The sequence below is a fragment of the Lupinus angustifolius genome, unplaced genomic scaffold, assembly GCF_001865875.1.
Source record: "Lupinus angustifolius cultivar Tanjil unplaced genomic scaffold, LupAngTanjil_v1.0 Scaffold_147_70, whole genome shotgun sequence".
Taxonomy (NCBI): domain Eukaryota; kingdom Viridiplantae; phylum Streptophyta; class Magnoliopsida; order Fabales; family Fabaceae; genus Lupinus; species Lupinus angustifolius.
Window position 1 is genome coordinate 24,375 of NW_017725827.1, and position 27,980 is coordinate 52,354.

The 27,980-nt window shown below is 30.4% G+C and overlaps 3 protein-coding genes and 1 long non-coding RNA gene across 4 annotated transcripts; 1 reads left to right on the top strand and 3 right to left on the bottom strand.

Moving 5' to 3' along the window:
* Positions 1-451: 451 nt before the first annotated feature.
* On the bottom strand, positions 452-3,034 carry LOC109340200 (non-specific lipid-transfer protein-like protein At5g64080). Its single transcript, XM_019577809.1, has 3 exons — positions 2,594-3,034; positions 1,847-1,873; positions 452-900 (listed from the first exon to the last, which is right to left on the bottom strand). The coding sequence occupies exons 1-3, from the start codon at positions 2,934-2,936 to the stop codon at positions 710-712; spliced, it is 561 nt and encodes a 186-aa protein (XP_019433354.1). The 5' UTR covers positions 2,937-3,034; the 3' UTR covers positions 452-709.
* A 6,272-nt stretch (positions 3,035-9,306) lies between these two features.
* On the bottom strand, positions 9,307-17,998 carry LOC109340196 (endoplasmic reticulum-Golgi intermediate compartment protein 3-like). Its single transcript, XM_019577804.1, has 14 exons — positions 17,858-17,998; positions 17,657-17,826; positions 17,248-17,321; positions 16,855-16,938; positions 16,600-16,680; positions 14,320-14,400; positions 13,799-13,891; positions 12,903-13,082; positions 12,712-12,779; positions 12,023-12,074; positions 11,222-11,275; positions 11,055-11,138; positions 10,079-10,145; positions 9,307-9,642 (listed from the first exon to the last, which is right to left on the bottom strand). The coding sequence occupies exons 2-14, from the start codon at positions 17,796-17,798 to the stop codon at positions 9,551-9,553; spliced, it is 1,152 nt and encodes a 383-aa protein (XP_019433349.1). The 5' UTR covers positions 17,799-17,826; positions 17,858-17,998; the 3' UTR covers positions 9,307-9,550.
* On the top strand, positions 15,741-26,988 carry LOC109340198. The gene is made up of 3 exons (XR_002106762.1): positions 15,741-15,864; positions 19,247-19,256; positions 26,978-26,988. It is a non-coding gene; the product is annotated as an uncharacterized LOC109340198 (long non-coding RNA).
* On the bottom strand, positions 21,282-24,300 carry LOC109340195 (gibberellin 20 oxidase 1-D-like). Its single transcript, XM_019577803.1, has 3 exons — positions 23,636-24,300; positions 22,778-23,099; positions 21,282-21,874 (listed from the first exon to the last, which is right to left on the bottom strand). Exons 1-3 carry the CDS (start codon positions 24,157-24,159, stop codon positions 21,566-21,568), a joined length of 1,155 nt encoding a protein of 384 aa, XP_019433348.1. The 5' UTR covers positions 24,160-24,300; the 3' UTR covers positions 21,282-21,565.
* Positions 26,989-27,980: the final 992 nt, after the last annotated feature.

The following is a 27,980-nucleotide window of genomic DNA, read 5'->3' on the forward strand; positions in this document are numbered from 1 at the left end:
AGTGCATAATTAGTGCTCCATATCTTATGTGTGTTTCCTTGTGTAGAAATTAAATTTTGCAAATGGAGGTGGTTGAGACTTGAGGTTACTATGACAGCCATCAATGAAAAAAACTTCTTGCACTAAAAGATGTATGCACTTACTAAAAGATATATGCGCGCATAAGAGTTTTTTACACTGTCATTTATCATTCACATCTAATCATTATTTATTCTTCAAAAAACAATACAAATGAATATTATATGATATATTGTCTTTATATAAATCTTTAGACTGACAATATATAGATATTATAGTTAAAGTTCATTTATGTTTTCTTTGTTTGCCATGTTCCTATTTGGAGTTTGCCTCCATTTAGGAGCCATATTTGCCACAACACCATACCTTGTCCTCCCTTGATGCTTTTTAGCACATGTACTTGTCACAACAAACCAAATGACACCCATACAAAATCAAATAGTAATATTAATACTCTTATATATTGCATTCATAAAATTATAAACATAAAAAAGAGGGTATAACCTCAATAGGTTCAAGTCACTTCCATAATGAATTTTATCTACTTTAAGTCACACATAAAATTAGAAGACATCAGTGATAAAACACAAAGAAAACATGAAAATAGTCCCTTCTATCATCTCTATACTCTCATAACAGAACAAAACTCGGTTCTGGAGGGTCCAATACTGGAGAGGAATCAAATTCCGGTTCAAAAGCCTGAGAATGTAGCTGCTACCAATAGGCAAACAAGCAAGGATCCAAGTGAAATTGGGAATAGTGCAGATGCTGTGTTCCTTATAGCTGGTGATGGTGCTGGAGAATGAGTTAGCTCATTTTCAGGACCATTTACACTACGTGCTGCAGCAGGAGATATTGAAGGTTGTGGAGAGAGGGACCCAACTACAAAGAATTAATAACAACAAATTATACAAATTAGAGACACCAATAATGTTTCAAGTATATCATTATTAGTTATGAAATTGGTCAAAAAAATTCATAGAATGCCATAACAATAAATTATTAATGAAGGCAGGTACAATATGAGAATAAAATATCTTTTTATACCAAAAAATAATTTATCTTCTTAAATTTACTCAGTATTTGACATGTGTTTCTTTCATTTCCTTCAAAAAAACTTTCATTTTAAAATATATTGTAAAAGAAAAAATAAGACACATATTAAATACTGAATAAATTTAAGATAACAAATTATCTCTTTATAAAGAAGAGACTATTTATTCTTATAGAATATATAAGATGGATAATAGATGTTGATTTTCAAATTTTATAATTTTATGCTCCTTGAAGATACGACCATTTCAGTATTGATAAAAAACTGAAAATCTTGTCATCTCCAAATAATATAAAACAGAAAATTATATGATCTTCATCATAGTCAAATGAACATGTACTAAATCCCAAAGGGTCAAAATATCAGAAAGAAAACAATGATAATATCCTGTTTAATTTATTGACAGTTTGTTCCATCAATATAATAATTGGCAGAATTTTAATAGATCCTATTGTGCTAGGAACACAGACATTGGAATTAAAAAATATTGTAGAACATATAAAATACAAAGGCTTGTAAAGGATCACAACTATAGTATAAATATTTTTAATTTGTTGGTAATTAGTTAATTCTAGTTTAGACTGCCAAAGGAATAATTAGAAGAAAACATCCAGCAAAAAAATAATAATAAACAAGAACACAAAATCAGATATGGTTCTCATTTATTTAAGCATAAGAACCTGAACACAATTAAAAATAAAATCAAGATTTGTGAATAACATTTATGTATTAAAAGATTTGAATAAGGAAAGAAAATGATCTCTGAGAAATTACCTGGAACAGAAGCAGGTGTTTCAGATACTGCAAAAAAAAAGCTGAAGTAAATAACATGAATCCAGAAATGGATTAAACCTCAAAGCAAACCCACTACACATAAAAATAAACCTTTTCCACTAGAAAATAAGACTAAAAGAGAGAAATCAAAACAATGTATACATAAGAGGTAAACTTTCTTCAACAACAGTTCAAAGCACCAAATTTTAGATGACAATACCCTCAAAGAGGAAAATACTCCCCAAAAAAAAATAACATAGAGCCAAAGAATAAAGCTTTTCAGTTTAGATTCTCAAAATAACTAATTCTCCAAAAACAATTCATGGCATAAACAATTTGTGAGAAGCAGGGTATATATATATATATATATATATATATGATCCTAACCGAGACTAAAAGAACAGCCCAGTGCATGAAATTCTCACTTAGTGGAGGATCCAGAAAGTTCTATAAGCAGTGTTTCTAAGATTTGTACCTGTCACCGGTCACTAACCAACAACCTTAGTTTTGGCCAAGGTCACCCTCTATCCTAAAAGTGTGTCAAAATTTATTCTAGAAGGGACTAATTTGTAGAATTTTCCAAGACCAAATCTATCACTGGTGGGTCTTCACTCATTTTTCAAGTAAAGGGTTTAGTAAAGCTCAAAAAACATGCATAAGTGTCAAAGATGATTTGTTTAACTAAAAAAAGACATTTTTAAAAGAAATGAGAAAAATGAAAGTATGTAATAAGAAGAATAAGCTTACATCCACAGTTAGTAGCAGAAGGAGCAGAAACTTTGCAAGCAGAAGGAAGAGTAGTAGCCTTAGTAACATTCAAAACAACACCAAACTGAGCACTACTTTTAAAAGCTTCACAAAGACAAGCAGGGTCAGTTTTGAGAACAGATTTCAATCCAGAACAACAAGAACCTTCTGGTTTAGTTGTGGTGCTTCCATTGGTCACAAAAGACAAGCAATCAGCCATGGTTAATACCAAGGTTGAACAGTCCACTGATGGTGCTGGGGCATGGTGTGATGATGCACCATGAGATAGATCAATGGCCCAGATGGAAAGGATGAAGAGAATGAGTGTGAGGTTTGGTGCCATGGATATTTGTGTGAGAATGGGAATGGGAATAGAGGGTGTGGGATTTGGAGAGATGAGTGGTGTGTGAGACTTGAGAATGGAAGAGAATGTGTATGGAAATGTGGGATTGTGTTGTGGGGATTAAATAAGGGAAGTAGGATTTTGTGGAAGGATATTTACTCCATTGCTGGATTTCACCACTTGAGTACATTTTTTTTTATCTAAAATGATATACCATGAATCAAAGTAATATTTTTTTATTAATGTATTATTTTATAGGGTTCATTGTGATGTATGATAATTTGGTAAGAGATATATCATTATTATTTTTATTATTTTACTTTATGTTTATTAGTATGTTGATTAGTATTTTGTGTCTGTCGACCCACGTTCTTATTTTTTGATATTAAATATATATACAAACTTTTTATAAATTTCTCAACTTATACTTATAAATTTCTCAACTTGTACCTATAAATTTCTCGTTTTCAACTTCGCCACAATATTTGTTTTGCTATTCCGCATGGTGGAATTCAACTAATTATGGACATATGCAATTCTTGGTTAAGAAAATGTATGTTCATTCATTTTTATGTTTTATACAACATTTAGGTAAAAACAATTATTTGCAACTGTTTTACAAAACTATTTGAAATATGTGTTATAAAATTATTAGCAACTTATATGTTACAAAAACAAACATAAAAATATTAGATATAATTAAGGGCAAAATTGAAATTTAGAAATTATACATGTTCAATTACATATTTATTTCTTAATCATGTTTTGACTTTATATATTAGTATATATAAGTATAGATATAGTAACCAACTCCTTTTTATATAAGATATAATTTTTTGTTTTAGTTTCTAATTTTTTTAATGTATTTGTATATTCTAACTCTTGGTCATGGTTGAAGGCCAAAACTAAGGGTTAAGCTTTTTCTTCTGAAATTTGGAACTCAAACCCATTATATTTGTTTAAATTGCGTCTAGTTGCCTAGAGGCATGGGTGAAGAATCATGTTGATTGTACATGATAACTATTTTATATGGATGATGAAGTTGATGTTTCATTTGGGAATTACTTTATAACTATTTGAATACCACTAATATGGATTCTAGAATATGTATTCTAGACGTGTCATTAACTATGCCTATTACTAGAACATATCAAAATATTTTGTCTTTCACATTTTCAATTATACAATATGTACTATCAAGATGTTGGTCTAATAAAGTAAGACCTCGTCAAAATTTGGAATAATAAAAAATTAATAATTCAATTCATATAAATAACACTTGTTAGGAAAGGTAACCTACATTTGAAATTTATTATTTTCTTATTTAAAAAGATGAAGAATATCCTTGTTAGTAAATATTGTGTATTATGGTGATTTAAGTTTGTATATTAGTAAGAATGTATGCTTTATTTCAAAGGAGAAAGTGCAAATTAAAGTTTTACCTTTGTGAATAAAACATCTTTAACTTTCATTTTGTCCGAATCAGGACTTCAATTTTATGTTTTCTTATTACAGTAAGACTTTTTGTTAACTTCACTTATCAACATTAAATAAATCCCAGACAGCCAATCTTGATTAAAGGCGCCAAAAAGTTCAAAACGTTTATGCTTTGGTAATGTTTAAATAAGCAATAATATATATTTAGTCATAATTAACAGTTAAAGTTTTGTTAGCATTAATAAATTAACCAAGAATTAATAGAAGGACATACATAATGTCAGAATACATAACATTTAAGGACTAGTGGAAATGAATTAAAGTGGAGAGTATATACTTTGCAAAAGACTTAAATTTTTTGATTAGTGGGCTAGCCTCCAATGAAAAAATATGAGCTTCTGCATTAGATTTTAGAAGATAAAAAATGTGTTGACTATTTTTATTATATTTTTTAAACTTAAAAGAAGGTAATTTAAATATATCTAAAATATTTGATTACTAAATGAAAACTTGTAATTATAAATTAAAATTTAAATAAATCTTTGCAATACGTAGAGACATTTTTTGTTTAACTTGTAACATTTTTATGAAAATAGATCATAATGGTACAACACTAAATGTGGTTGTCGGTGATGATAATAATAATGGAAAAACAACACACCAAAGTGTTGGAGAAATGAACAATGAGATTGAGAAAAATCAGAATAAAAATGTACTTAATTATGTAACAATCACCAATGAGATTGAGATGTCAATAGTGATTTAAGGTTCTCCTAAATCCTAAATAAAAGGATTAAGATTTTCTCCGTTAAGAAATTTTTTATGATGGGTAAATTTAACCATTTATAAATAATGTAATCACATTTTTATCCTTAAATGTAAACGTAAAACCAATAATTTGTCTCTCCATTATTGAAGATGATTCTTTTTCAGGTAAAAAAAATGTTAAGAGTTTGATCTCCATTACTAGAGATTACACACCCGAGAAGAGATTAGTTCCTAGGAAATGTTTGGTTATACAAAAAAAAATGTAGCAGTGTCACTGTCAATATTTAAGGTTCTTATTGAAGGCCAAGGTAGCAATTTTAGAATCAAATGCCAGATTGTTGAGGAAACAGTTGAGGTAGAAATGGGTTTGAATAGTCTTCCATGGTGACCTAATTAACAGGGTCTTTCTTCTCCCATCTTCACTTTCTTCTCTGCATTACTGCTTATGGAACTTGACTAATATATATATTGAACTATTCAACCATCTAACTCTAGTTTACATAATTGTTTATATATTATATATACATACATAATGATCATTAGCCTCTCCATGCATGAGGTATTTGTGTAAATAATTTTTTTGGGTACTACCATGAGTATTCTTTCACTATATGACTAAGGAACTAATCTTTTTTGGAATGTGTAGCAGTCCTTTCAACAAATGTTGCTCTCAAGAATCGAACATTTGATGTTTTGGTCATCATGTGATCTAACGAGACCTTATATCATTAAATCATATTGTTTGTGTAAATAATTTGTTTTTGATAATTTTTTATTTTAATTTCACTATGTATTTTTTAATGTACGTAGAAGGAATGCATAGTTCAAGTTTTCTAATTTTAAGAATTTTTTTCTGAACTGTATATTCCTATTTTCTATATAAAAAATCAAATAGAAGGAATGCATTCTCACTTCTCAGCATGGGTGTTCACATGATGATAATGAATGTGGTCCACTAATAAAAATGCATCCCATGTTCCTTTTCCAACCATACTACATGGATTAAGAAGTTGGGCTGCTGCACCTTACTCTTATTGTCTTATTGTTTTGCTTGAAATTAGACATGTGTCTGGCTAGACTCTCCGATACCGAAGATGGAAGTATTATTTACAATAATATTATATGATATTTTTATCTTTTTATTTATAATGGGGTATATCTTTATCCGTAAAGCAAAAAAAACTCTTTCATGTAATATTAGAAAGGATCTTTGTTCCATCGTAGGAGTACATCAAACATATACATTAGAGAGCACACGGGATCTAATAACAATAGCACATGGATCAGTGCACAGAATGAGAAAGAGGAGAGATATATTCACTTTCCTATCTCTTCAAAATCTTTGAATAGGAAAGTTGCACATATTTATTTGATTATGAGATTGGGTCCGGTGAGTGCAAATGATTATAACATATGGGATCGGGAATAACAAGCATAGGCACACCTAGTGGCAATTATAGAAAGCAAATTGCTCAATCCTCGCCAAAAGGGATCAAAAAACACTAATTATACATTGTGTTGTAGTGTGCCTCCCAAAGCAAAAGAAAAATAAAATATATATATATGATAAGATGCTCATGCTACAATATCATAATAAAAGACGATTACGAATATGAGACTCCTATAATTGGGATTTGAAGAGATAAATATACATAACATTATTTTATTAGATAAATGATTATTTATAGAATTTGAACTCATATCATATTTAGAATTAGACATTTAGACTTTTAGAGTAGGATGCATTATTTTAATCCGTTGCGTTGTCAAGCAGCAACTTCCCACAATCATCAAATGGAAATGCTGAGATCATTATGGAGCCACATAATATAAAGTTTAAATTACATGGGTAAATTTGATGCTTTTCAAACCCTCTTATGCGTGACATATAGATGATGGTGGTAATGATGTATTTGTTAGGTGATATGGATCTTTCATACTTTAGATCATATAAAAATGTTATGTTTTCATGATTCTAATTATTTTCCTATAACGTTAACTAAATAGTGCGTGGAAAATTTTCTTCTATGGGAACTGATATGGGCCCCATGTCATTGTAAATGTGATGATGGATGGTCAAAGTGTTTGTAGTCTTATTTGCTAATTTAGGAAAGCATTTGGTATGATTTTTATTTCTATTTAAAATTATAAAAATGTTAGTGTGAAAATTACTCTACGTAATAAGGATAATTGAGCATTATTTGACTCTAGAAACATAAATAAATGTTATTTATACCATGTATTAAGTTAAATAATTACACAAATCATATTACATGATTTTTATTTCTTTCAAAGTATTAAGAGGCAAAAAGTACATAATCTGGTGACATGAAGTTGCGCCCAGGCACGAACCAGGATGAGCGAAATATTTGTACAATAGAAAGCCCAATCCCATTAAAATTAGTCAAATTAAGACAAATCTAAAACAATCTTAGAAAATTAAATTACAACCACATTGAGATTGGGATAAATAGGAGATCAATAAGAGTTATAAGAGACCATGAAACCCTAGATTGAGACGACAAACAACTATATGCAACCTTGCTTAAAATAAAAATGTCAACCAAATAAGGCACTAAGTTTTTTTTTTGTCTGGGATTAGATGTAACTATTTTAAATGCGATGAATCCAATATGATCTTATGCTTTAATATTATTTTAGTGATTTTCATGTCTACTCTTGTTTCTAATGTTTGTTTGATTTGATCACTCAATACATGATTTAATATTTGAATATGTGTAATGAAAAAATCATACTTAAACTATACCTAGAATATGTCATCTAATAACATGTTAATTCTAGGAATAGAATTAATTGAACTAGTCATTATAACATCCACTTTATTATGATTGGTTGATTAATTTGTCAATAAATTGAGAATTGTTAATTCACTTATTGATATATTTATACAAGGAATTGGAAAATAGATAAGAACTAGTCGTAGAAAATTCATAAAAATAATCATTTTTATTATATCATTATATGTTAGATACCAGAGGTTAAATAAAGTCTAATGTCAAAAATTTCACCCTTCAATTCAAACTCCCCAATATCAAAATTCAACAAGACCACAACTCAATTAAGTCCGCCTTCTGTCCTCCACTACCAAAAGACGTGGAGACCTGTTTATCTCGTCAGCTCCTTACCTAAGGTTACCTTCACCTCACTTCCTTGAACTCGCTTAAGGAAATCCCGAGCTCCAATCAGCTCAGCTCCAACACTCTAAAATAGTAGCTACACAACAACAAGACAATTGGGCCTACAGACCCCCACGACTATTAATAAAGCACTGCTCTTTCCTAACATCTACCTAACCAATTCCGATTGAGCGCGTTAAAATGCAAGATGGAGGCCTTTCTGAATGAAAGGAAGATCATCCCTTGGGAAAGAGATCGATACAAATAATATTGTTGAATAGCATGAATCATATTATAGAGAATAAGGTTAAGAACTGCTGAGAACTTTGCCAATGAGACTGGGGAACAAGGTCAAATTCTTTGACCCTTTGAGCCTTGCAGGCACAATCAAAGATGGAGTTTACATTGCTGATACAGAGAAGCTAGAAAGACTTAAGCTGACTGAGATTAAGCATGCTAGGATTGTTATGTTGGCTATGCTGATTTTCTATTTTGAGGCTGGACAAGGGAAAACACCCCTTGGTGCTCTTGGCTTGTAGACTAACCAATGTATGTAGATAATTGAATTGAAAGGCTAGGTAGTCGTGCATGAATCTTTGTCATGTAGACCAAGATTTCTCCCATGAAAAAACTTCAAGTTCTATGCATATTTGGTCATATTTATATAAGTTTCAATATTTGTCATATCTAACAAGTAAAGAAAATGTATATAAGCTTCTTTTTTTTTTATTTGTATATCCAAGTGTGAAGCCTCCCTATTGGATATGAGAGAAGGTAGAAGAGTTTATAAGTGAAAAAAACTCAGAATCATTGCCTTAAAGTTTTGGTTAAAGACTTTGTGTCTCACATGTGGCTTTTTACTTTTCGCATGCACGATAATGAGACTCCCCAATGATTGGAGGCTCCCATTCGCGGTCTGGTTCAACAAGTCATATCAAAGACGGTGGTCTGGCTAACATGTTGAACTTAAGGAAGGAGCGGACCCGTAAATGTGTAATGCCCACACTAGAAGGAAATATGGTTGGGTATATACAACATTTGGTACTCACCTTCATCCATAAAAAAAACCTCACCAAAGTAGCAACAAAATTGAAATTGCTACATATCAAGGAATGAAAGGATAAATAAGAATCCAAAACATGCAAAACCCATTCATCAACAGAATCCTACAACTCTGCTTAACCATGGTGTTAGTGTGTACATATATGCCATCACATATGGACCATTGCACCAACCAACACCCTATAGCCCCTGTGGAGGGTAATGATCACATTATCTATATTTGCCAATCTCCCTCTTCCTCTTGATCGTCCTCCGACCGTAATATATTGATGAATCTACTATTCCCGCGATAGTGAAAATACCTACCCAAAGAGGTCGAAATCCAATTTTAACAAGTTGAATGAGGAAATAAACTGAGAAAATTACACTAACATTTCCTAAGGTTTGGTTTAATTACATTCGGAATCTCTCTTATTCCAAAAGCTACAACCACTTTCCTTGAGATTACATTGACTTACCCTTGACGAGGTGTAGCTTTTGAAGCAAGAGGGTGTCAAGTGTAGTTAAGGTAAATTTCAAGGAAAGTCGGTGTAACATTTCCAAAAACTTGTGTCCAGATAAATTCATTTATTTCTAAAAACTAATTCATAGCTATAAATTCTACTATTTTCATTTAGTATTATGAATGAGAACTATATTTATCAATTTACCTAATTGTTAGATAAGAAATTAATTCATTCACACTTATTTTGTTGATGACCCAAGAAGGAGGAAGGGACAGAGAGAACAAGGAAGTACCTCCAATGATTGCACAAATATTGGTCAAGAAGTGAAAAAATGGAAGATGTTCCTCTTTAAAGGTGACCTGCAACATAAAACATATTAATATATCAAGGATCAGATGACAAAGATCATTTTTTTTTAAATAAATAAATGCATCAAGTGAATTATGATATTAAGTTCTTACAGCTCCTATAACTAATAGGAAGACAATGGTTATAAATCATGAGTTGAATCAGCAGGATGCATTATATTTTGGGTAAATTCAGAGTTGAAGGATATTGCAATACCAATACCAATACCAATCATAGGTGTTTAGCTGTAACACAAAAAAAGTAAAGTTCTATGTTTTTTATGGGATACTACAGTTCTATTTTGTACTTAGCAGCAGCTTCAAATTCAATAGCATAATTGAGACCATTGAGGTAAGTGGCAATTGTTAATAGGGCAATATTGACAGAAAAACAATATTGTCACTATATAAAAGTCTTCATAGCTGAATGCAGCAACTCATTTTTGGATATTGCGCCATAGTACATCAATAATATATATCTTTTAGAACCATTCACATCGTACATTATGCTCACATTATGCATATAATCATGTTATTGTCTTGATCAATTTCATCATTGTCCTCTAATAACAAAACTGCAAAATAGGGCCCAAGAATATCACAGGATGGATGAGATCATCCAAAATGCAAAGGAATGGGGCGAAAATGAAATAAGTGTTGCTTAAGTTTAATCGTTCATTTAAATGTACACAAATTTTGGAAACTCAACCCCAATTCCCCAAATGTGCCTCATTCACTATATGAGAAAATATTCAGAACCAGAAGCTAATATTTTGTCAGAAATACTAAGACTACCTTTTCCATGCTTGTCGGTATCAAATTAAAGTGAAGAAATACATGCACTTCCATTGTGATCATGGGAAAAGAAAAAAACACTCCAATCTTCACACTAATTTGCTTGTAAAACTAAACATTTTTTACCTTGATTGGAGATATGTCATAAAAGAAGAAAACTCCAGGAATGACACCTTCATCTGAACTCTTGAAATGCTCGGTCACAGAATACTGTGCAATAACATTTATGATACTACTCAGGCATTATCCAATAAACATGAAAATACATTATATTTATGATATTTTGACAATACCTGATTTGAATTGATAACATGACCTCTAATGTCTTTATATACTGTAGGGACCACCTGCAATGTGTTCACAGAAGTATCAGCTCAGTTCATTAGTGCCAACGGAAAATGTTCAAATAGTTTCGAAGCGTAAAAAAACATTGGATGCAATATTTCAAGGGAATTATTCCAAATGTTTATTTTCTGATTCTCTCTTATGGTGCACGCGAGACAAATGCAGGACCAGAGTTTGTTAAATGAATGTGACACCTTGTTATTATAAGCATACCTGCAAGTAGGAAAGGGTAATATAGCACAAGGATATGGTAAATACTTGTTAATAATTTCCATAAAAATAATAGCTTATGTTTTAGCTAATAACACTATCACACCAGGCACATATTCACAACATTGAATAAAATAAATAAATATATTAGTTGAATTTAATATCATCATTATTAGAATATCTTAAATTATATTATAGATAATATATACATAATACTTAGATATAGAGAGAATATCTCATGATGATTATATCTTAGATTTGTTTGGAGTATCTTAGAAGATCTCTTAAGATTGAGATTACTTTATTTTATCTTTTATCATTTGTTACCTTATTTGATTAGGAGTCTAGTATTAGTATAAATCGGGATTAATATTATATCTTTTACATCACAATATTATCAATACAATTTACTAGTTAGATCATTCCTTCTTCTCCTTCCATATCTACCTATAATTTCAACAAATACCAAGCAATTAGTTAATAAAGTTAACATGCAAACAAGAAATTTAATTGGGAAAATATCCTGTGATAGTACCAACCTTTATGAAATACTGGTACATGCCAAGACTTGCTCCCTGCACCCATTTTACCCTGCAAAGAATCGAAAGCAGAAGGAAAGAAAGATAGGTTAAATGGTTGGAACTTGGAACAACAATTTTTCTCATAGCATTTTCTTTAATAAAGGCTATCACTCATTTAAGTATAATACAGTATTCATATAATAAATTCAGCATTACCAGCTTATTCTAAAATTTCACAGCAAAAATTCGATGCAGCATGTTATATTTAAATACTAAATGTTAAGTATGTGTATGTAATATACATATCTGCCACTCCAATTTTTTGGTACATTAGAATTATGAGCAAATTACTCTCTCTCCACTGTATTCGCATATTCGGCATTTCCATTTACTACTTAAATCTACCCTCTATTATGAAGACCTGTGCAATACTCCCTTTTATGTTGTAAGGAGTCAACAACTTACTTTGAGATATTGTCAAGACAAATAGATTCGTTAGCTTAGTTATAGTTTTTTTTATAAATACAAGGAAAACATAGTGTAAGTTTTAATGGTAGAGGGTTTTCTGTGTAGTAAACACACTTTAAATTGCACTTTATGTCATTAGATACAAAGTTGAGAATTTCACTATGTAAAAACACTTGGGTCATACACCACCCTTGTCACCAGAAAATAAAGGTTTCTGCTTGAGAGGAGAAAAAAATTACCCATCAAGAGGATTTACCAATCCAGGGTAGTGGTCACCAAAACTTAATTTGTTGATCTGACGGCTTATCTGCGTCATAAACCATACTTTGAAAATCAATCATGTGATAACAAGCAAACAGAAAACATTAGAAATATATCAAATAATAATTTATTTAAACCAAATTATCTTGGAAATTCAGTTCAGTCGTACATTAAAATGACTATCCTGTAAAGCAAGCAGATCGGTTAGAAAGATGGCTGAATGAAGAAAGCTTTTCCCAATTGCGAAATGAAAATTTCCAGCCACTTTACTGAGTTCAAGAGATCCATGAACATTGCATCCTTCACCTTCTTCATCCTTTACACTTTGCACATAACCTTCTCGTTTACACTAAAACAAAACCAATCTGTCAGGACGCTATAGTGTAGGTTGCCAAATTCTTTAAAATGAATTGATGATTTCCAGATCTTGGAAACAAGACATACAAATAGGAGAGAATTTGTTTCATGTGTAAAGTTAAAAATATTGAAAATTGTTAAGAAAAAGCTTATTCAAGGGTGAATAAGTGATTAATTGCAGTTAATTAGGAGGCAGATTTTGTGGTGAATCAGGTGATTCAACTATACAATTGAATGATCTTGCATTCTTACCTCTAGTAGAAATATAATCTCTCTCTCTACACACACATCAGTCTCTAATGCCTTATATAACACATAACTTCTCTTTTTTCTAATTTTTCAACGTGTACAGTTAGAATACAATTCCAAAACTTGTCACGCCGGTTAGTAAATTACCATAAATGTTGTATATTATTCTACCATGCATGGATACGTTGTATTGTGCTCAAAAAAAGTTTTGCTTGAATTAAGATATAAAAGTTGGTAATGTAATGCAGATAAGGTTTATACAAAATATAGCACTGTAATATCAAGGGAGTCTCTTTGATGTTATTAGCATCATCACTGTGTTCTTAAGCTTTTACAAATTATGACATGTATGTTTCAGCAATAACATAAACAAAAGGTCTATAGGCTCGGAAGTGGGGCATTTGAATGCATAAAAAGTTCCAGTGTACTTAAGTAATAGAATAAGGGTATCGAGCCAACCTGGTCAATCAAATCCACATTTGTCAGAGCCCAGCCTCTTTTCTTATATGCATCACGCACTTCTTCACAAGAATTACAACAGTGATGATCTGACTGTATATGAGAAAGAAAAATGGCGCAGTGTATAAGAAAATAAGAAACATATGGAGAGTATAAGTTGTACTGTAATAAAAAAGTCTACTAGTACACAAAGAAACAGGACATGGCACAATTCTATAGGACGTGGGACGGTTGGTCAGGACACCCACCTCTCCCCTAAAATACAACAATAACCAAGTCTTTATCCCATTGAGTAAGGACGACGCGCCCTCCCTAAAATAAATAAATAAATTCCTTCCGGTTAAATGTCACCAATACTGTAACTATATATTCCTTGAAACCTAATTTATGCTCTTTTTTTCTTTTAGCTAAAACACTGCAAGTTTCGACAGTCAACATTTATACTCAACACATCTTACGAGTAATGACAAGACTATAGAAAAACCAGAGCAAATATAAGGATATTAAATGATCAAATGTACCGATTCTGCACCAAAACATGAACCACAATACTCCTCATCACGTCCAAGTCTGCCACCATGTTTCTGTAAGGGCCTCTCAATCTACATTAATAAAGATATACACAGAAATGGAGAAAGTAAATTTATTATACACAAATGAAAAGAAACTTGTCTTTTGAACGTAAAACATAATTCTTTTGTAGAAATGTGTTGAAAAATAACGGATTTCAACTCATCCAAAGGGCAACAATGGATCCCTGGACAACTACCTCATACTATACCAAAAAAAGTTTGATCATCTGATATGAGGTATAGACAACAATTCTGTTTAATTTAATTTATGCTAATAATTCTTGGTAATGAAGAGGCATGAACCAAGATCCATGAACAAACTCCCATCAAGGAAAACAATTCATGTAAGCAAATGCCTTATACAGTTTTCATACATAGATAAGCCATTACAATGTATAATCTTTTCAGTCCACAAAACAATCAAAACATTTTTCTTTGTTTAATTTAATAGAAAAAGGAATTCATTAACAAAGAGCTCTGAAGCACGGATTCGTCGAACACTCTCACGTGTTGGTGTCCGGCACGGGTAAGCTCGGATTCACGAAGGATATGTATCAGTAGAGTATCCAAAAATATAAAAAAATAAAAAAATAAAAAAAATATCAAGGCACATATCAGATTCTTTTTGAATAAAATATAGGATAATATAGATTTGTTTTCAATAAAATAGGATAAGATAGATTCGTTTTCAATAAACACCAAAAATTTAAAGGCCACAAAGACTGATACCAACATATCTCTGATGGCAGGTCCACCATACCGACTCTCCGATCCATAACATCATCGTCAAGGAGGAGATGAAATTAATATTATTTCCGTTTCTATGGCTAGACAATAAGCAATTTTATAAATTATTCTACTATATTTTCTAGTTTTGGTACTTGGAATTTTGGAGGGCAATGATTTTCAATTTCTATTATATTTTTTTACTTTGGATATTTTGATTTACATTTATACTTTTATCATATTTTATGTGTTTTTTATTATTTTATACATGTATCCTTGAACATATCGTATCACATATTTTAGATAAAATGTATGTCTATGTATCATATACATATTGTATCTGACGCACGTATTTGAATTTGTGCTTCATAGACAGAGGATTATAAAAAGGGATGATATGTAACCCTCCACCAGAAGACTAACAATATAAAATATAATGGATTACAAAAGCTTTCAAAGCTAGGAACCTTCAATTTCCTTGTAGCACCCATAACTAACATGTAACATTGACTGGGGAGAATAAATATGGAGCTGGATAAGCAATCTTCAAGAAAAGTAATCACAGAGATTTAGCTATATGATTACAATCCTAAATAATGAGTATTCAGTTAAAACATTCTATTTTTGGTATTACCAAGGGAACTAATCCATTTCGGGGTATGTGGTTGCCCCTCCCAACAAGTGTCACTCCCAGGAATCGAACCCTTGACCTTTTGATCTTTCTAGGGATCTAGCAAGACCTTACACCACTAGACCAATACATTGTTGGTAATTTAAACATTCTAGTGACGACAAAAAAGTCGCTAATATTAAACATTCAGTAAGAGTTTCATTGACACACAACAATCATGCCACCATCCACATTACATTCCTCACCTAAGAAATCTCTTATTTACGCCAAAATCCTTTGACATTAAATATGAACATCCTTCAAAGCTGATAGCTGAGATAAAGAACCTAGCTGGAAAAATCTCTATTGTAGTACCTTCCTTTCCATGTTTAAACCACCTACCAGCCATCCATATACATAAAATGAAATAACGACAAGCATGCTGATCAGGGTTAAGTCCACCATAGTAAGCAACTAGATTAGATGGCAATATTTTTTATTCAAAGCCCAACATGCACACAGAACATGGCATTGAACTTCTCATGAGAAAATAATATTTCTCCTAACAATAGTTCCTCCTAATTTGTGTTGTATTTGATATCAACCACAACTTAGACTTCTTTCAATCTGTTAGGTCAGCTACATGATCAAGTGACGGCTTTGAGCTCTACCAAAAACCAAATTTTTCAATAAAATGAGTTAGAGTGGTTTTTTATAATGTTTTCTCTTAACTTGATCTCCTGTCTTCATCTACACCTTTTAATAGGACTATCTTTCACTTGATCCACATTTCATAAGCAACATAAAACAAAATAAACATAATCATATTTTATAGTTAACACAGTACAGGCAACTACTCTACAGTGAAAAATTGTTTGATCATTGCAGCTAACCTTCGGTGCACCAAGTCCATCTTTCTTCACTTCGATGACATTACAATTAGCATCAATTCTCTTTTTCATTATATTATGTCGCTGCAAATAGAAATAGGTAGTGTAAGTAATAATTAGCAAGAATGATATAAATATGAAACATAGAGAAAGATTAAGGATAAGAAAGAGTGCAATGAATCAAAAAGTCTAAATATGCAGTTAGAATTACTGGAACTGAAAATTAATTGATAAAATGCTCATTTAAGCAGCACTTACTATATCAAAATGCTGCTCCCCACTAATATCCTTTGTGTCTAAACTGAGCATTGAACATCGAACAGCCGGAAAAGTGACATCAAACTGCATTTTCAAAGGAGAATGAAAAATAACAATATAAGAACTCTGGAGAAGTGGTTGAAGTTAAAGCTAATGTCCGCAAGCTGACAGGATAGAAGTTATAAGACCGATCACGCCATTGCAAAATGATTTGGAATGATGCATTTATGCAATTTTTCTTAAAAGTAAATAATCACCCTAATAGATTTATAACAAAATAATCTAGCACAACCCTTGAATCATGACAAAGTCCATAGATTGGACTTGAAATATGAAGAGCTGAATAAAACTACAGAAGTTATAGCATAAATATATCAGATAATTTATAAATACATTGATCTGTAAGGTTTCTCCTCTTGAAGTATCCACCAAAAGCTGACTCTCCGTAACTGTATAGAGGTATAATCCTGCAACCACAAGTAATAGATGACAATATTAAAGGTTATTGAAATTTTCCATAATAATATAATGGGGGAATGGAAAAAATATTTTTTTTTAATTCCTTTTCCATTGGAAAACAACAAAGTATTTCAAATTCAGTAATTGAAACAAACTAGCCAAGCAAAATACATAAATTGAGATGATTTTCTCAACACCCCAGAAACCGAAATCCACATAATTCAATATCTCCCTTACAAATTTCTAAGCTTTTCTTAACCAAGTAACCAAAATCACTCAGAGTTTAAATATTTACAAAAAAAAAGGAAAAAAAATATTAAGAGAGAGTGAGATAAGGTCATACTTAGCTCGGAAAAAAAGAGGAAGAGCATGACGGCGGCGGAGACGACGGTAACGACGCCTCCGGCGAAAGTGCGGCTATAAAAATCTTCATTGACCTTTGGGTATGCGTCTAAATTGCGAAGCTTGTTGAAGACCTTGTCCATGATGATGATGGTGGCGCCAAAACCACGGAGCACCAAACTTTCTATCTAGGAAAAGAGCGGAGCTCCGCCGGAGACGGTGGCCGGAAAGGAATGGGATTTTGGTGAAGAATAAAAAAGAAAAGAACCAAAGTTCGAATCAAATCACGGTCACTACTACCTTATTCAATGGTCAATTAAGTCAAATTTGTGTTGTTTGGGGTGAATTGGTTCTGGCATTATTACATGCACTTAATTTTTTGAATCTGAATAATTTAAAGGCTTATTTGGTCTTAATTGTGGATTGAGTTAATTTTTAGATTCAAACATTTTAGTATTAACTGTCATAAATGATATAGATAAATATACTGATTATATATAAATTTTTATACGTGGAGTCAATCATATCAGAATTGTTGAGTTAAATCATTTATATTAAAGTTTCTTAAATTAGCAGTGAAAAGCAATTGAAAAACACTTTTAAAAGATGAGATTAATGTTTCCCTTGAATGTTTTATCTAGGTTGGAATAAAAAGATGTCTTACTCATATTCACTGTACAATTAAGCAATTACATAAAAGTATATAAGCATTAATCGAGTAACATTTATCTATTTTCCAATCTTAAATATATTTTTGAACTTAACTATCACACCCGGTGATATTCGATTATATGCAAATCCAATTAGGACTGAATCAAACTGGAGAAGCTGATATGTTGGTCTTAATCACCTTAGATTGTGCATTGTTTTTTTATTTATTTATAAAAAAACAACTTTCTTTGTTTTATTCAAAAAATTAAGCATTTAAATTTTGAAATTTTTTAATTTACAATAATTACTCCTATCACTCTTCACTGAATCTTAAAGTGCATAAAATTATATGTAAAATAAATATTTTAATCTATTATATGCAGATGTAATTGTATTTTTTTTAGTATTACTCCCCATGATATGATAGATAATATAGGATATATTCTTTATAATGTTGTAATTCAAAGTATGACGAGTTAGTAAAATATAATAGCACAGTCTTGTTGGATTATAGTATATTTTTTAACTAAATTTAAACGAACTAAAATAATTTTATTTAAAGTATACATTTTTATAAATAATCAATATATCATTCATTATTAATTTATATTACTTTTTAAAAAATTAATATTAAAAATATGAATGATTGACGATACAATAATAATATATAAAATATATTCGTTTTTAATGTATTGATTTTTTTCAATTTGTCAAATACAAACTAGACATTAACATCTATCATTGTCAACATGCTATCAGTATTTTTTGTGGATAGCTTATTACTCCTTCATTTTCCACCGATATTTCGGGATATGATTCGGTTTAATTAGGGTAATGTTTAATTTTTATATAGGAACCAAAATACCAAATCAATTATAAATGGTTAGTTTGGTTACAGAGTTTAATTCTTATAGGGTTTGACAATAATGTATAATTATAGTTCTCACACTGTGTAAAACTTAACATCAAAATATCAATTTATAAATTTTAAATTTTGTTAAACTTTAAAGTTTTAATCATCTTATATCTGTTATGATGGTTAGTTATCAAATGAACTTAAATTAAAAATATGAAAAGTACTAAAACTAAAAATATTCATATCTAGTCAAATTCTAGCCGTTATATTGAAAATAAAAATAATTCAAATAATGTAAATATTTTTTAAATATGTAGTTCGTTCCAGCAATTCTTAAATCTTCGAAACCACAAACACGTCTTAAATGATTTTTTGAAAAATAATTGATTCCTGATCTTCTCAGTTTCATGCTATAAATCATATCAACTTGCACCCTTAAAGAGTGAGGAAGCTACATATATGGGAGGGTGTGCAAGTTGCCCATCCTCAATTTTGTAGAACAAAAAAATATATTTCATTTATAACTCTACAAGTCCCAATTTTTTAAAAGACAGAGAATTTTTTGTGAAAAATAAATAATTAGTACCATGTTGAATTATTTGGATATATAATTTAAGTAATTTTCATGATCATAATTATTGGTTTGTATATTTTTTGAGTTTAACTGATTTCTTCTATAGTTTTGATAGGATAAAATTGATTGAAATTACAAAGTTTTGTTTAACTAATTTGATGATGTTTGACAGTCAACTTAAGACTTACATTATTAATATGCAAAACAATGTTGAATTTGTTTCTTTGAAATGAATCAATAATCTTTTATATAAGTTTATTGAAAGTGGAAGACACGTTATTTTTACATTAGTTATCTTCTTTTGAAGTTAGCAATACAAATGTAAAAATAGTTTTTTCAACTATAAAAATTGTAAAAAAAATATTGTGTGATCGAATAGGAGATGTGTGGATGAATGTATGTCTAATCTCTAGGGACTTATATTTAGCGAAAAATGTTCAACAACGTTAAGAACAAATTGATCATTCAACAATTTTAAAATTAAAATTATAGAGAGTAATTATAAAATATGTTATCAATTTCATTAATATATTTACATTTTCTAGCTCTCACATAAACGTTTTCATTTTTTTATGATTGATCATATTTTAATTTTTAACCCATATATTACACACGGTCCTAGAATAGTCACTGCCCTTAAATGCCAACAAGATTTGAACTTTAAAATGCTATTTTTTAATGTGAATTGTCTCCCATTGCCTAATGCAATAGTCATAGAACTTAGTTAGGTTAACCTTCTTGATAATTGCCCTGCTAAAGATTTATTTTGGTCTACCAAAAAAAATTTGTATCAGTTTTCGAAAAATTAAAAAACTTAAAATAATTATAAAAATATTAAATGTAGGTCAAATAAATTATATTTAACATTTTTATAACTTCATAACAGATATTATTCTGACTCATGTTTACAATATTTGAATATTTTAATTTAAATTTTGTTTTTTTTGAGATGAAACTAATACACATAAAAATTTACAAGACTGAATAGAATATTTACACTTTTATTTATCATAGTATTAGGCTGTTTTACCAAAAATATTATTATTATGTTTTCTCAATTTCCTCGCACTTATTTCATAAGTTTTCTATATAATAATAATTGTAAAGGTATAATGAGTAATTAATATTATCTTAAACTTTAAAAGAATTATTAAATTAGAACAAAAACTTTTCTGAAAAATGGTTCTCGTGAAAGAATGGACAGAGTACTACTTATATACTCTTTTTTTGGGTACATAGAGTACTACTTATATATACTTTGATATAAATTGAAACTCACTTTAACCAACCATGTATATGTTAAATGTCAAACTCAAATGTTAGAAAAAGACAGTTTTGTTAGAAACAGAAGCATCTTTTAAAATCTAAATTAAATACTGGATTGTGTTAGCCTCATAGAATAAAAGGTTAAAGTAAGGTAAATAAAAGTTATAAATTTATCATTTCTCAATACATCTTAACTCTAAGTTTAATATGTACCTTAAATATATTAATCTTTCACGATCAAATGAAATTAAATTCATATATATATATCAAGACACAAAGTTAATGAAACCTAGTCTTATATTATTAAAATGATCTTACATACATGCATGATACATAAGTAAAGGAAAGTTCAACACAACACACCAAACTAGTAATGGTTTAACAGTGACAAGATAACTTGATTACACAACCATTGAACTCTTTATTCACAAGAACCACTTCACTTCCTTTATTTGCATAACATTAACACAAGAAATGTTCTCCTCATAGACCCATCAAAACCACCCTCTTTCACTTAACATAATGTCCTTTTTCTCACCCTAAGAGGTGGTAGAACTTAAGACTCACTTTATATATTTGATGGCAGTGGCAACGTTGGGGTTACCAGTGATAAGTTCTTCCTCTTTTACCCAATTTGAGAAAGCATCAAGGGTTTTTGGGTTACACCTATAATGCTTCTGTGTAAATTCATGAAAAGTTGGCCAATTGAAATCTGGATAGAGTCTTGGATTCTCTTTGTTAATAAGCTCTTTTGGAGGAGTAACCACTTTTTCAGCATTTGTACACAGAAAGAAAGCAATTGATTTTCTCACTATTTTGTCATTCACAAGTGCTCTATGCAAGCAACTCTTGTAAATCCCATTAGATAGAGCCTGATAGATAAATCACAGTATATAATCATTTCATGTTTAACTGGTGCAGAGTAGAGGTATTAATATTAGGTGTATCATTAAAAAAATGTGTAAAGTATTGGCTATATATTGAAAAATATAGCTAAATACAAAAATAGTTATAACTCATAAAAGTGAGTGGCAAACATTGGATAATACAGAGACAAAATAATATACATCAGCCATGTGGTTGATTAGCACACCTAGTGTTATTAATTGATGATGTGTAAAATGGACCATAATTTCACAATTCTACTGTAACAAATTCATCATACTACATATTGCATATTGAGCTTGTTATAATTTTTTTTATGAAATTGATGTAAAAAGTGACAATGCATATCCAAATGAATCATATACTTGTGTCTATGAGGTAAGTATGCAATGGACACAAATAGTATAACTATTTGATTCATTAAAGTAGTTATTTTAGAAGACAATAAGGTTCTTGTTGAAGATATTTGATTTAAATATGTTTTTTTGTCTTCATGAACTAATGGCTATTTTGATTCTGGTATTTATAAAAATATTTTTTATTAAAGTCATTTTAAACTCATTTATTTTGATTGTAGTCATTGTCAATAGTTCTTATTGTGTTTTTTTATTTGGTTTTTATGATATGTTGATATTTTGGTCTTTTAGATATAGTCTCCAACCAACTAAAATCTAAATAAATGAGTTTACAAATTATTTAAAAAAAATTATGTTTGCATGACTAAAATCAAAGCATCTCAAATTTCATGGGAACTAAAAACACTTAAACAGTTATTTTAATAAATGTATTGCTTGAAATTATTTTTTATGATTGGATTATATTCATGTCCATGCAAAGTCTTGCACTCTTTGTTTGAATGATCATGTGGACCTAATAAATATGAAACTTACCATAAAGGTGTCACCAAGGTTGACAACAAAGGCATCTTCTTTGGGAACAATAGAGTACCATGTTCCATCCACAAGCACTTGCAAGCCCCCAACTTGATCTTGGTTAAGTATGGCTAGTGCAGGAGGGTCACAATGAGGTCCAGTTCCTAAAACCAAGTCAGGTTTTTGGCATGGTGGATAGTAATTCAATCTCATTATGGACTTTGCTCCTTCAAAGAAATCTCTGAAATATTCTCTGCTAACTCCTAGGCTCAGTCCTAGAATTTCCATGACCACAAAGGATATATTGTTCATGGCTTCACTGTAGTCTTGGTACATATTCCTAGCAAATGGAAACATAAAGTGATTAAAATGGTTTATTTTAAATAAGAAAATATATATTATTGGCTTGTTATTACATGTTATCTTCTCCTACTTCTATTTTAGGAAAAGGAATGAGAGATAACAATATAATGCATTGGAAGTTGTGCTTCTCCTATTCTTTTACCCAAAAAGGAAGTTATAAGAATAAGTTTTCAACTTGATGAGGTTGTGAAACTAATGTAAAAATACTCTTCAGGTTCTGAAAGTTCCTTTTTTTCTGTTTAAGGCAACTTTTATGGTTCTTAAAGTTTGTAAATAGTCCTTTTAAAGTGAATGTGAGTTTAAAATGAGTAAATAAGGATATGTTCAATAATGTTAGATTTTTGGGAGGGACAGTTACATATCTGAAAGAGATTAGTTCCGTATGCATAGGTTAAAGATACTTGATTAAATAAAAATGGTGAATACCTTACTTCCTTGTTCATTTTACACTCAAAATCACTTTAGAAGAAATTGGAACTCATAATTGTGATAAGTCCATAGACTTTATCTTACCCAAATTTCCTGAAATCTTCTCCCAGAACCTTCACAAAGTAATCCTCCACACTTTGTACTGAAGAATCCGTAGAGTAAAAGAAAGAAAGTGTTTCCTTCCAAGGAAGATTAGAAGAGAATCTTCCTATGAAGCTATTAGCATACCCCTCATGTTCTCCAACCTTTCTCTTAGCCCTCTCCTTCTCAGAGAGTGGCATGCAGAAGAAATCATCAAGAAGGTTAAGAGCTTCACTTTTGAGCTTACCATCAACTCCATGGTTAACAATATGAAAGAAACCATGTTTCTTGCATGCCTCACTAACTTGTAAACATGCAGTTTCAATGGCTTTTGGGTCTCCAGAGAGAAAGGCTTTCAAGTCAATGGTTGGAACTTCAAGTTCTGGTGATGTTAGGGATTGTAACTCATGATCAGGCCATAAGAACTGAGAGGGTATGTTAGGTTGGTGTTGCATAACATCAAAGGTTAACTTTTCTGCAACCTTATCATTCTGAATGGGGTTTTGAGGTGCATGCAGCATTGCCATGTTTCAAGTGCAGAAAAGGAACTAGTTTAGTTTGTAATATCTTGTGAGTAGGAGAAGCTGCTATGAATATAGGAGTAGAGAAGAGGTTAATATATAAAGGGTTGGTGAAAATGGTTGTGGATAAAGGGAAAAATGATTCATTAGGGGAAGTAGTCGGTGAATAGATATAGGAATCTTAAATGTTTGTTTTGCTCAATTCTTCAGTTTCAAGCTTTGTCTGTCTCTCTATGAATATTAAGAATACATAGTATATGTCTATATGATTAGGATAAATTAGATCATGATGAGTTAGCTTGTATTGTCATCATGGTGGCTGTGATGGAAATAGACCAAAAAATCATATTTCCATTCATTAAAATATTAGTTTATGTTTTTATAAAAGAAATTATAATTAATGAAATGACACCTTTTAATTAGATTGAGACAGTAAATAAATATATTAAATACGACATATAATGTTAATTTGATAGTGGTGATGATAAGAGTAAACACTATGATATGATTAGTTTTCTATGTGATGGAAAATGCACTACTGAATGAAATATGTTAATATTGATTCGAACACTAAATATATTTATAATTTCATTTCATAAACCCTCCCCCTCAATTAAATGCCACTTCATGACTCACAAATCAAACCTAATTTATATATTTTCCATAAACTATCCAATATGTAAAGAAGAAAAAAAGAGAGTCTAATGTTATATATGTTTTCTTTCCTATTTGTTCGGACATTATATCGTGCCATTATTTTATTCATATCAAATAAGTGGGACGAATGAACATATCCATATCCCCTCAAAATAAGATAAGTTAATTCCTTCATTTTATTGCACTGTAATACTCGCCAATTCCATTTGTTTTCTTGTTTCAAGTTTTATATTTTGTTTCAAAATTATTTTTGTTTTATAGTTTCAAGGCTATTAAAAATTATTTCCAATTCTATCCACATTTAACAAATATACCTATCATTTTTTTTTAGTTAATTCTACTTTTTATCCTCTCTTGGAAAATAAATAATGGTGTTTTAGTCAAACCACAATACTCCTTAATATTTTATTTAATTTACATACATTAAAATTATTGTGGTATACAAAAATAAGGACTAAATACGAATTTGACAATAAAGAAAACTATATGTATAAGCTAATTAAGTACCAATGAGATATAATACTTTCTCTTTAGGGATGATGTCTCACACCTTGTCCACAGAAAAAATGTGATAAAACTATAACTAATATAAGATAATTATAGATTTATTTCATAAACTATACTTGTGATGAAGTGGGATTTTAGATACATTTTATTTTATGAAAGCAAACTTAGGTGAACCATCATATATTACATTGATATTTTTTCAAGGACTTTGGCATACATATGACCCATTTTCTTGATTCATGAACTTGTTCGCATGCATGCATGCTGTGTCCACCAATTGGGTCCACATCCGATGTCTCCCTCTATGTGTCAGAAAATATAATTGCCTAGAAAAATATTTAATATTATAATTTTAACTTAAATAATTTTTTTCAACCAATTAGAGGTGATGATACATGGAGTGACACAAGCAGTGAGACAACAGATGTGCTCTCATAGTGATATGGGATCCAAAAGCAACAATGTCTAACCTCGAGTTTCGTTGGGTATTCCAACTGTGAATGAAGAAGTCTCACATTAAGCAAAAATGGATGAGTTAAAGAGCATATAAGTGGATGGACCCATAGACCTAATGCCTTAAGGTTTTGGGTCAAGATGTGGGGTCAAGCCGACTTCTATGTTTCTTTCACTTAGCCCATAGGAATGTTGTAACTCATGGATGAAGATCTCCCAACAAGTGGTATTAGAGCTGATGGTTCGACGGCTCAACAGAGTATTGAAGCGACAAGTTGTCAGTAGATCCATGAATGATCATTGTGTTGAAAGTCTTCCTGACGAAAGGTCAAGGCAGCATGTTCCTTTGATGAATGGATAAACTAACAACGGTGCAAGTAGATGGAGAGCTGAGCTCTGATGTATCCAATACTCGAAGGGAAATTCACACTTGAGGGGGAGATGTTGGGTATTTCAAGTATGAATGAAGAAGTCTCACATTGAGCAAAAATGGATGAGTTAAAAAACATATAAGTAGAAGGACCCATAAACCTAATGTCTTAAAGTTTTGGATCAAGATGTGGTGTCAATCTCACTTCTATGCTTCTTTTTACTTAGCTCATTGGAGAATGTTGTAACACATGGATGAAGATCTCCCCACAAGTTTTGAATTTGTAATTAAGTATGAGTATAATATTTATATATTGTTAGTATAAAGATCTATACACACTCAATACATTATCTGTCATTTATTTGTATTACTTTTTTGAAGAATTAATAATGACTAAATATGAACGATGAATAATACAACCGTAATATATAAAAGTTATATACTTTAATTTTTTTTCTCCTCGTGAAGTATTGTCAATATCTTATGTTCACAAATATTGATGCAATCCATAATTAAATGAGTAGTATTATAATTGTACATGGATAATAAAAAAGAAAATATTAAATGTTGAAAAGGACAGTTTAGACTAATTTGCATGCATGGGTGGAGGTGTAAGAATATTATGAATGGACCCCTTCAAATGCAATGGACACTTCACATCATCATTGATATTTTTCTGAATGACAAAGACAATGGAGAAGAGGTTAATAAAGGTGGTGAGTAATTGAATAAATAAAGGCCAATAAGATTCATCATTTCATTGGGTATCTGGTCGGTGAACAGATATGAGAATCTCAATAGTTGTCTTGCTCTCAATAGTTGTCTTGCTAAATTCAGATTATATTGGTGGTTAATGAGGAGATTATACAAGAGGATATTGAAAAATAGTGTAATATTTATATATGGTTAGTGTAAAGATTTATACAAATGCATCACATACCATTAATTTGTATTATTATATTTAGAAGTCAATAATAATTAAAATTTAATAATTGTTAATGTAATGACCTTGTAAAAACTTTTATACTGTTAATACATATAATTTTTCTTTGATTCAGAAATTAGTGGATCATACATGACATCATTGTATAGATTATGTGGTTTATTGGGAGGTTAAGTGAGGGGAGAAAATGGTTAAAGACTAAGGATATCATCATCTTATGGATATGGTTAATTAGAATATTAAATCAGGATAATTGAGAAATTAGTCGATAATTCAGGATATCACCATATCAATGTGGTTAATTAGGATATTAAATAAGGAAAGAAAATGAGAAATTAGCTGAAGATTCAGGATGATATCATAATTGTAAGAATTATTATCAAGCTATGTCCCTTACTAGGCACTACTGATTTTCTGTTTTTAACATTAAGGTATAACAAATGCTTTTTTAGGATATTTTTGGGTATATGTTGTCTAGGAATATGATACTTTGTTCAATGCTCATGTTTGGTTGTCTTGTTTTTTATCTAGCCATATGAATATAATGGGCAACTTGAAAACATGCACAATATAATGTGGCAAACTCTCTTATTTGGACTTTTTGGTTTTAGTTAATATACAACATTTCTAAAAATATGATTGAGTTTTAAGAAATAAAACTATGATAATTCAACATTCTCATCTCCTTCACAATTTAAGGTTATTGTGAATATGACACGTGTTGCCCTATTTTGTCCATGAGTCTTGTTTTTGGAATACAAAAATAGATTACTTTGTATTAAAAAACCAAGTTCATTATTCCCAAAATACAATAGTTTCAAATACACAGTTATCATTTCTTAAATTATTCTTTTTTTTTTTTGTTCCCCACAGGTATCCTCGCACTAGAGGCAATCC

What these genes read in the sequence shown, in the direction of transcription:
- LOC109340200 (XM_019577809.1), bottom strand. Translation starts at nt 2,936, where the DNA reads ATGGCACCAAACCTCACACTCATTCTCTTCATCCTTTCCATCTGGGCC. An exon ending in TTCTGCTACTAACTGTGGAT is followed by an intron (nt 1,874 to 2,593) that starts GTAAGCTTATTC and finishes TTTTTTTTGCAG; the next exon opens with TATCTGAAACACCTGCTTCT. An exon ending in AACACCTGCTTCTGTTCCAG is followed by an intron (nt 901 to 1,846) that starts GTAATTTCTCAG and finishes AATTCTTTGTAG; the next exon opens with TTGGGTCCCTCTCTCCACAA.
- LOC109340196 (XM_019577804.1), bottom strand. Translation starts at nt 17,798, where the DNA reads ATGGACAAGGTCTTCAACAAGCTTCGCAATTTAGACGCATACCCAAAG. An exon ending in ATGTGGATTTGATTGACCAG is followed by an intron (nt 13,083 to 13,798) that starts GTTGGCTCGATA and finishes GTTTTGTTTTAG; the next exon opens with TGTAAACGAGAAGGTTATGT. An exon ending in TGTACCAGTATTTCATAAAG is followed by an intron (nt 11,276 to 12,022) that starts GTTGGTACTATC and finishes AACACATTGCAG; the next exon opens with GTGGTCCCTACAGTATATAA.
- LOC109340195 (XM_019577803.1), bottom strand. Translation starts at nt 24,159, where the DNA reads ATGGCAATGCTGCATGCACCTCAAAACCCCATTCAGAATGATAAGGTT. An exon ending in GAAGATTTCAGGAAATTTGG is followed by an intron (nt 23,100 to 23,635) that starts GTAAGATAAAGT and finishes TCCATTTGCTAG; the next exon opens with GAATATGTACCAAGACTACA. An exon ending in ACCTTGGTGACACCTTTATG is followed by an intron (nt 21,875 to 22,777) that starts GTAAGTTTCATA and finishes TTTATCTATCAG; the next exon opens with GCTCTATCTAATGGGATTTA.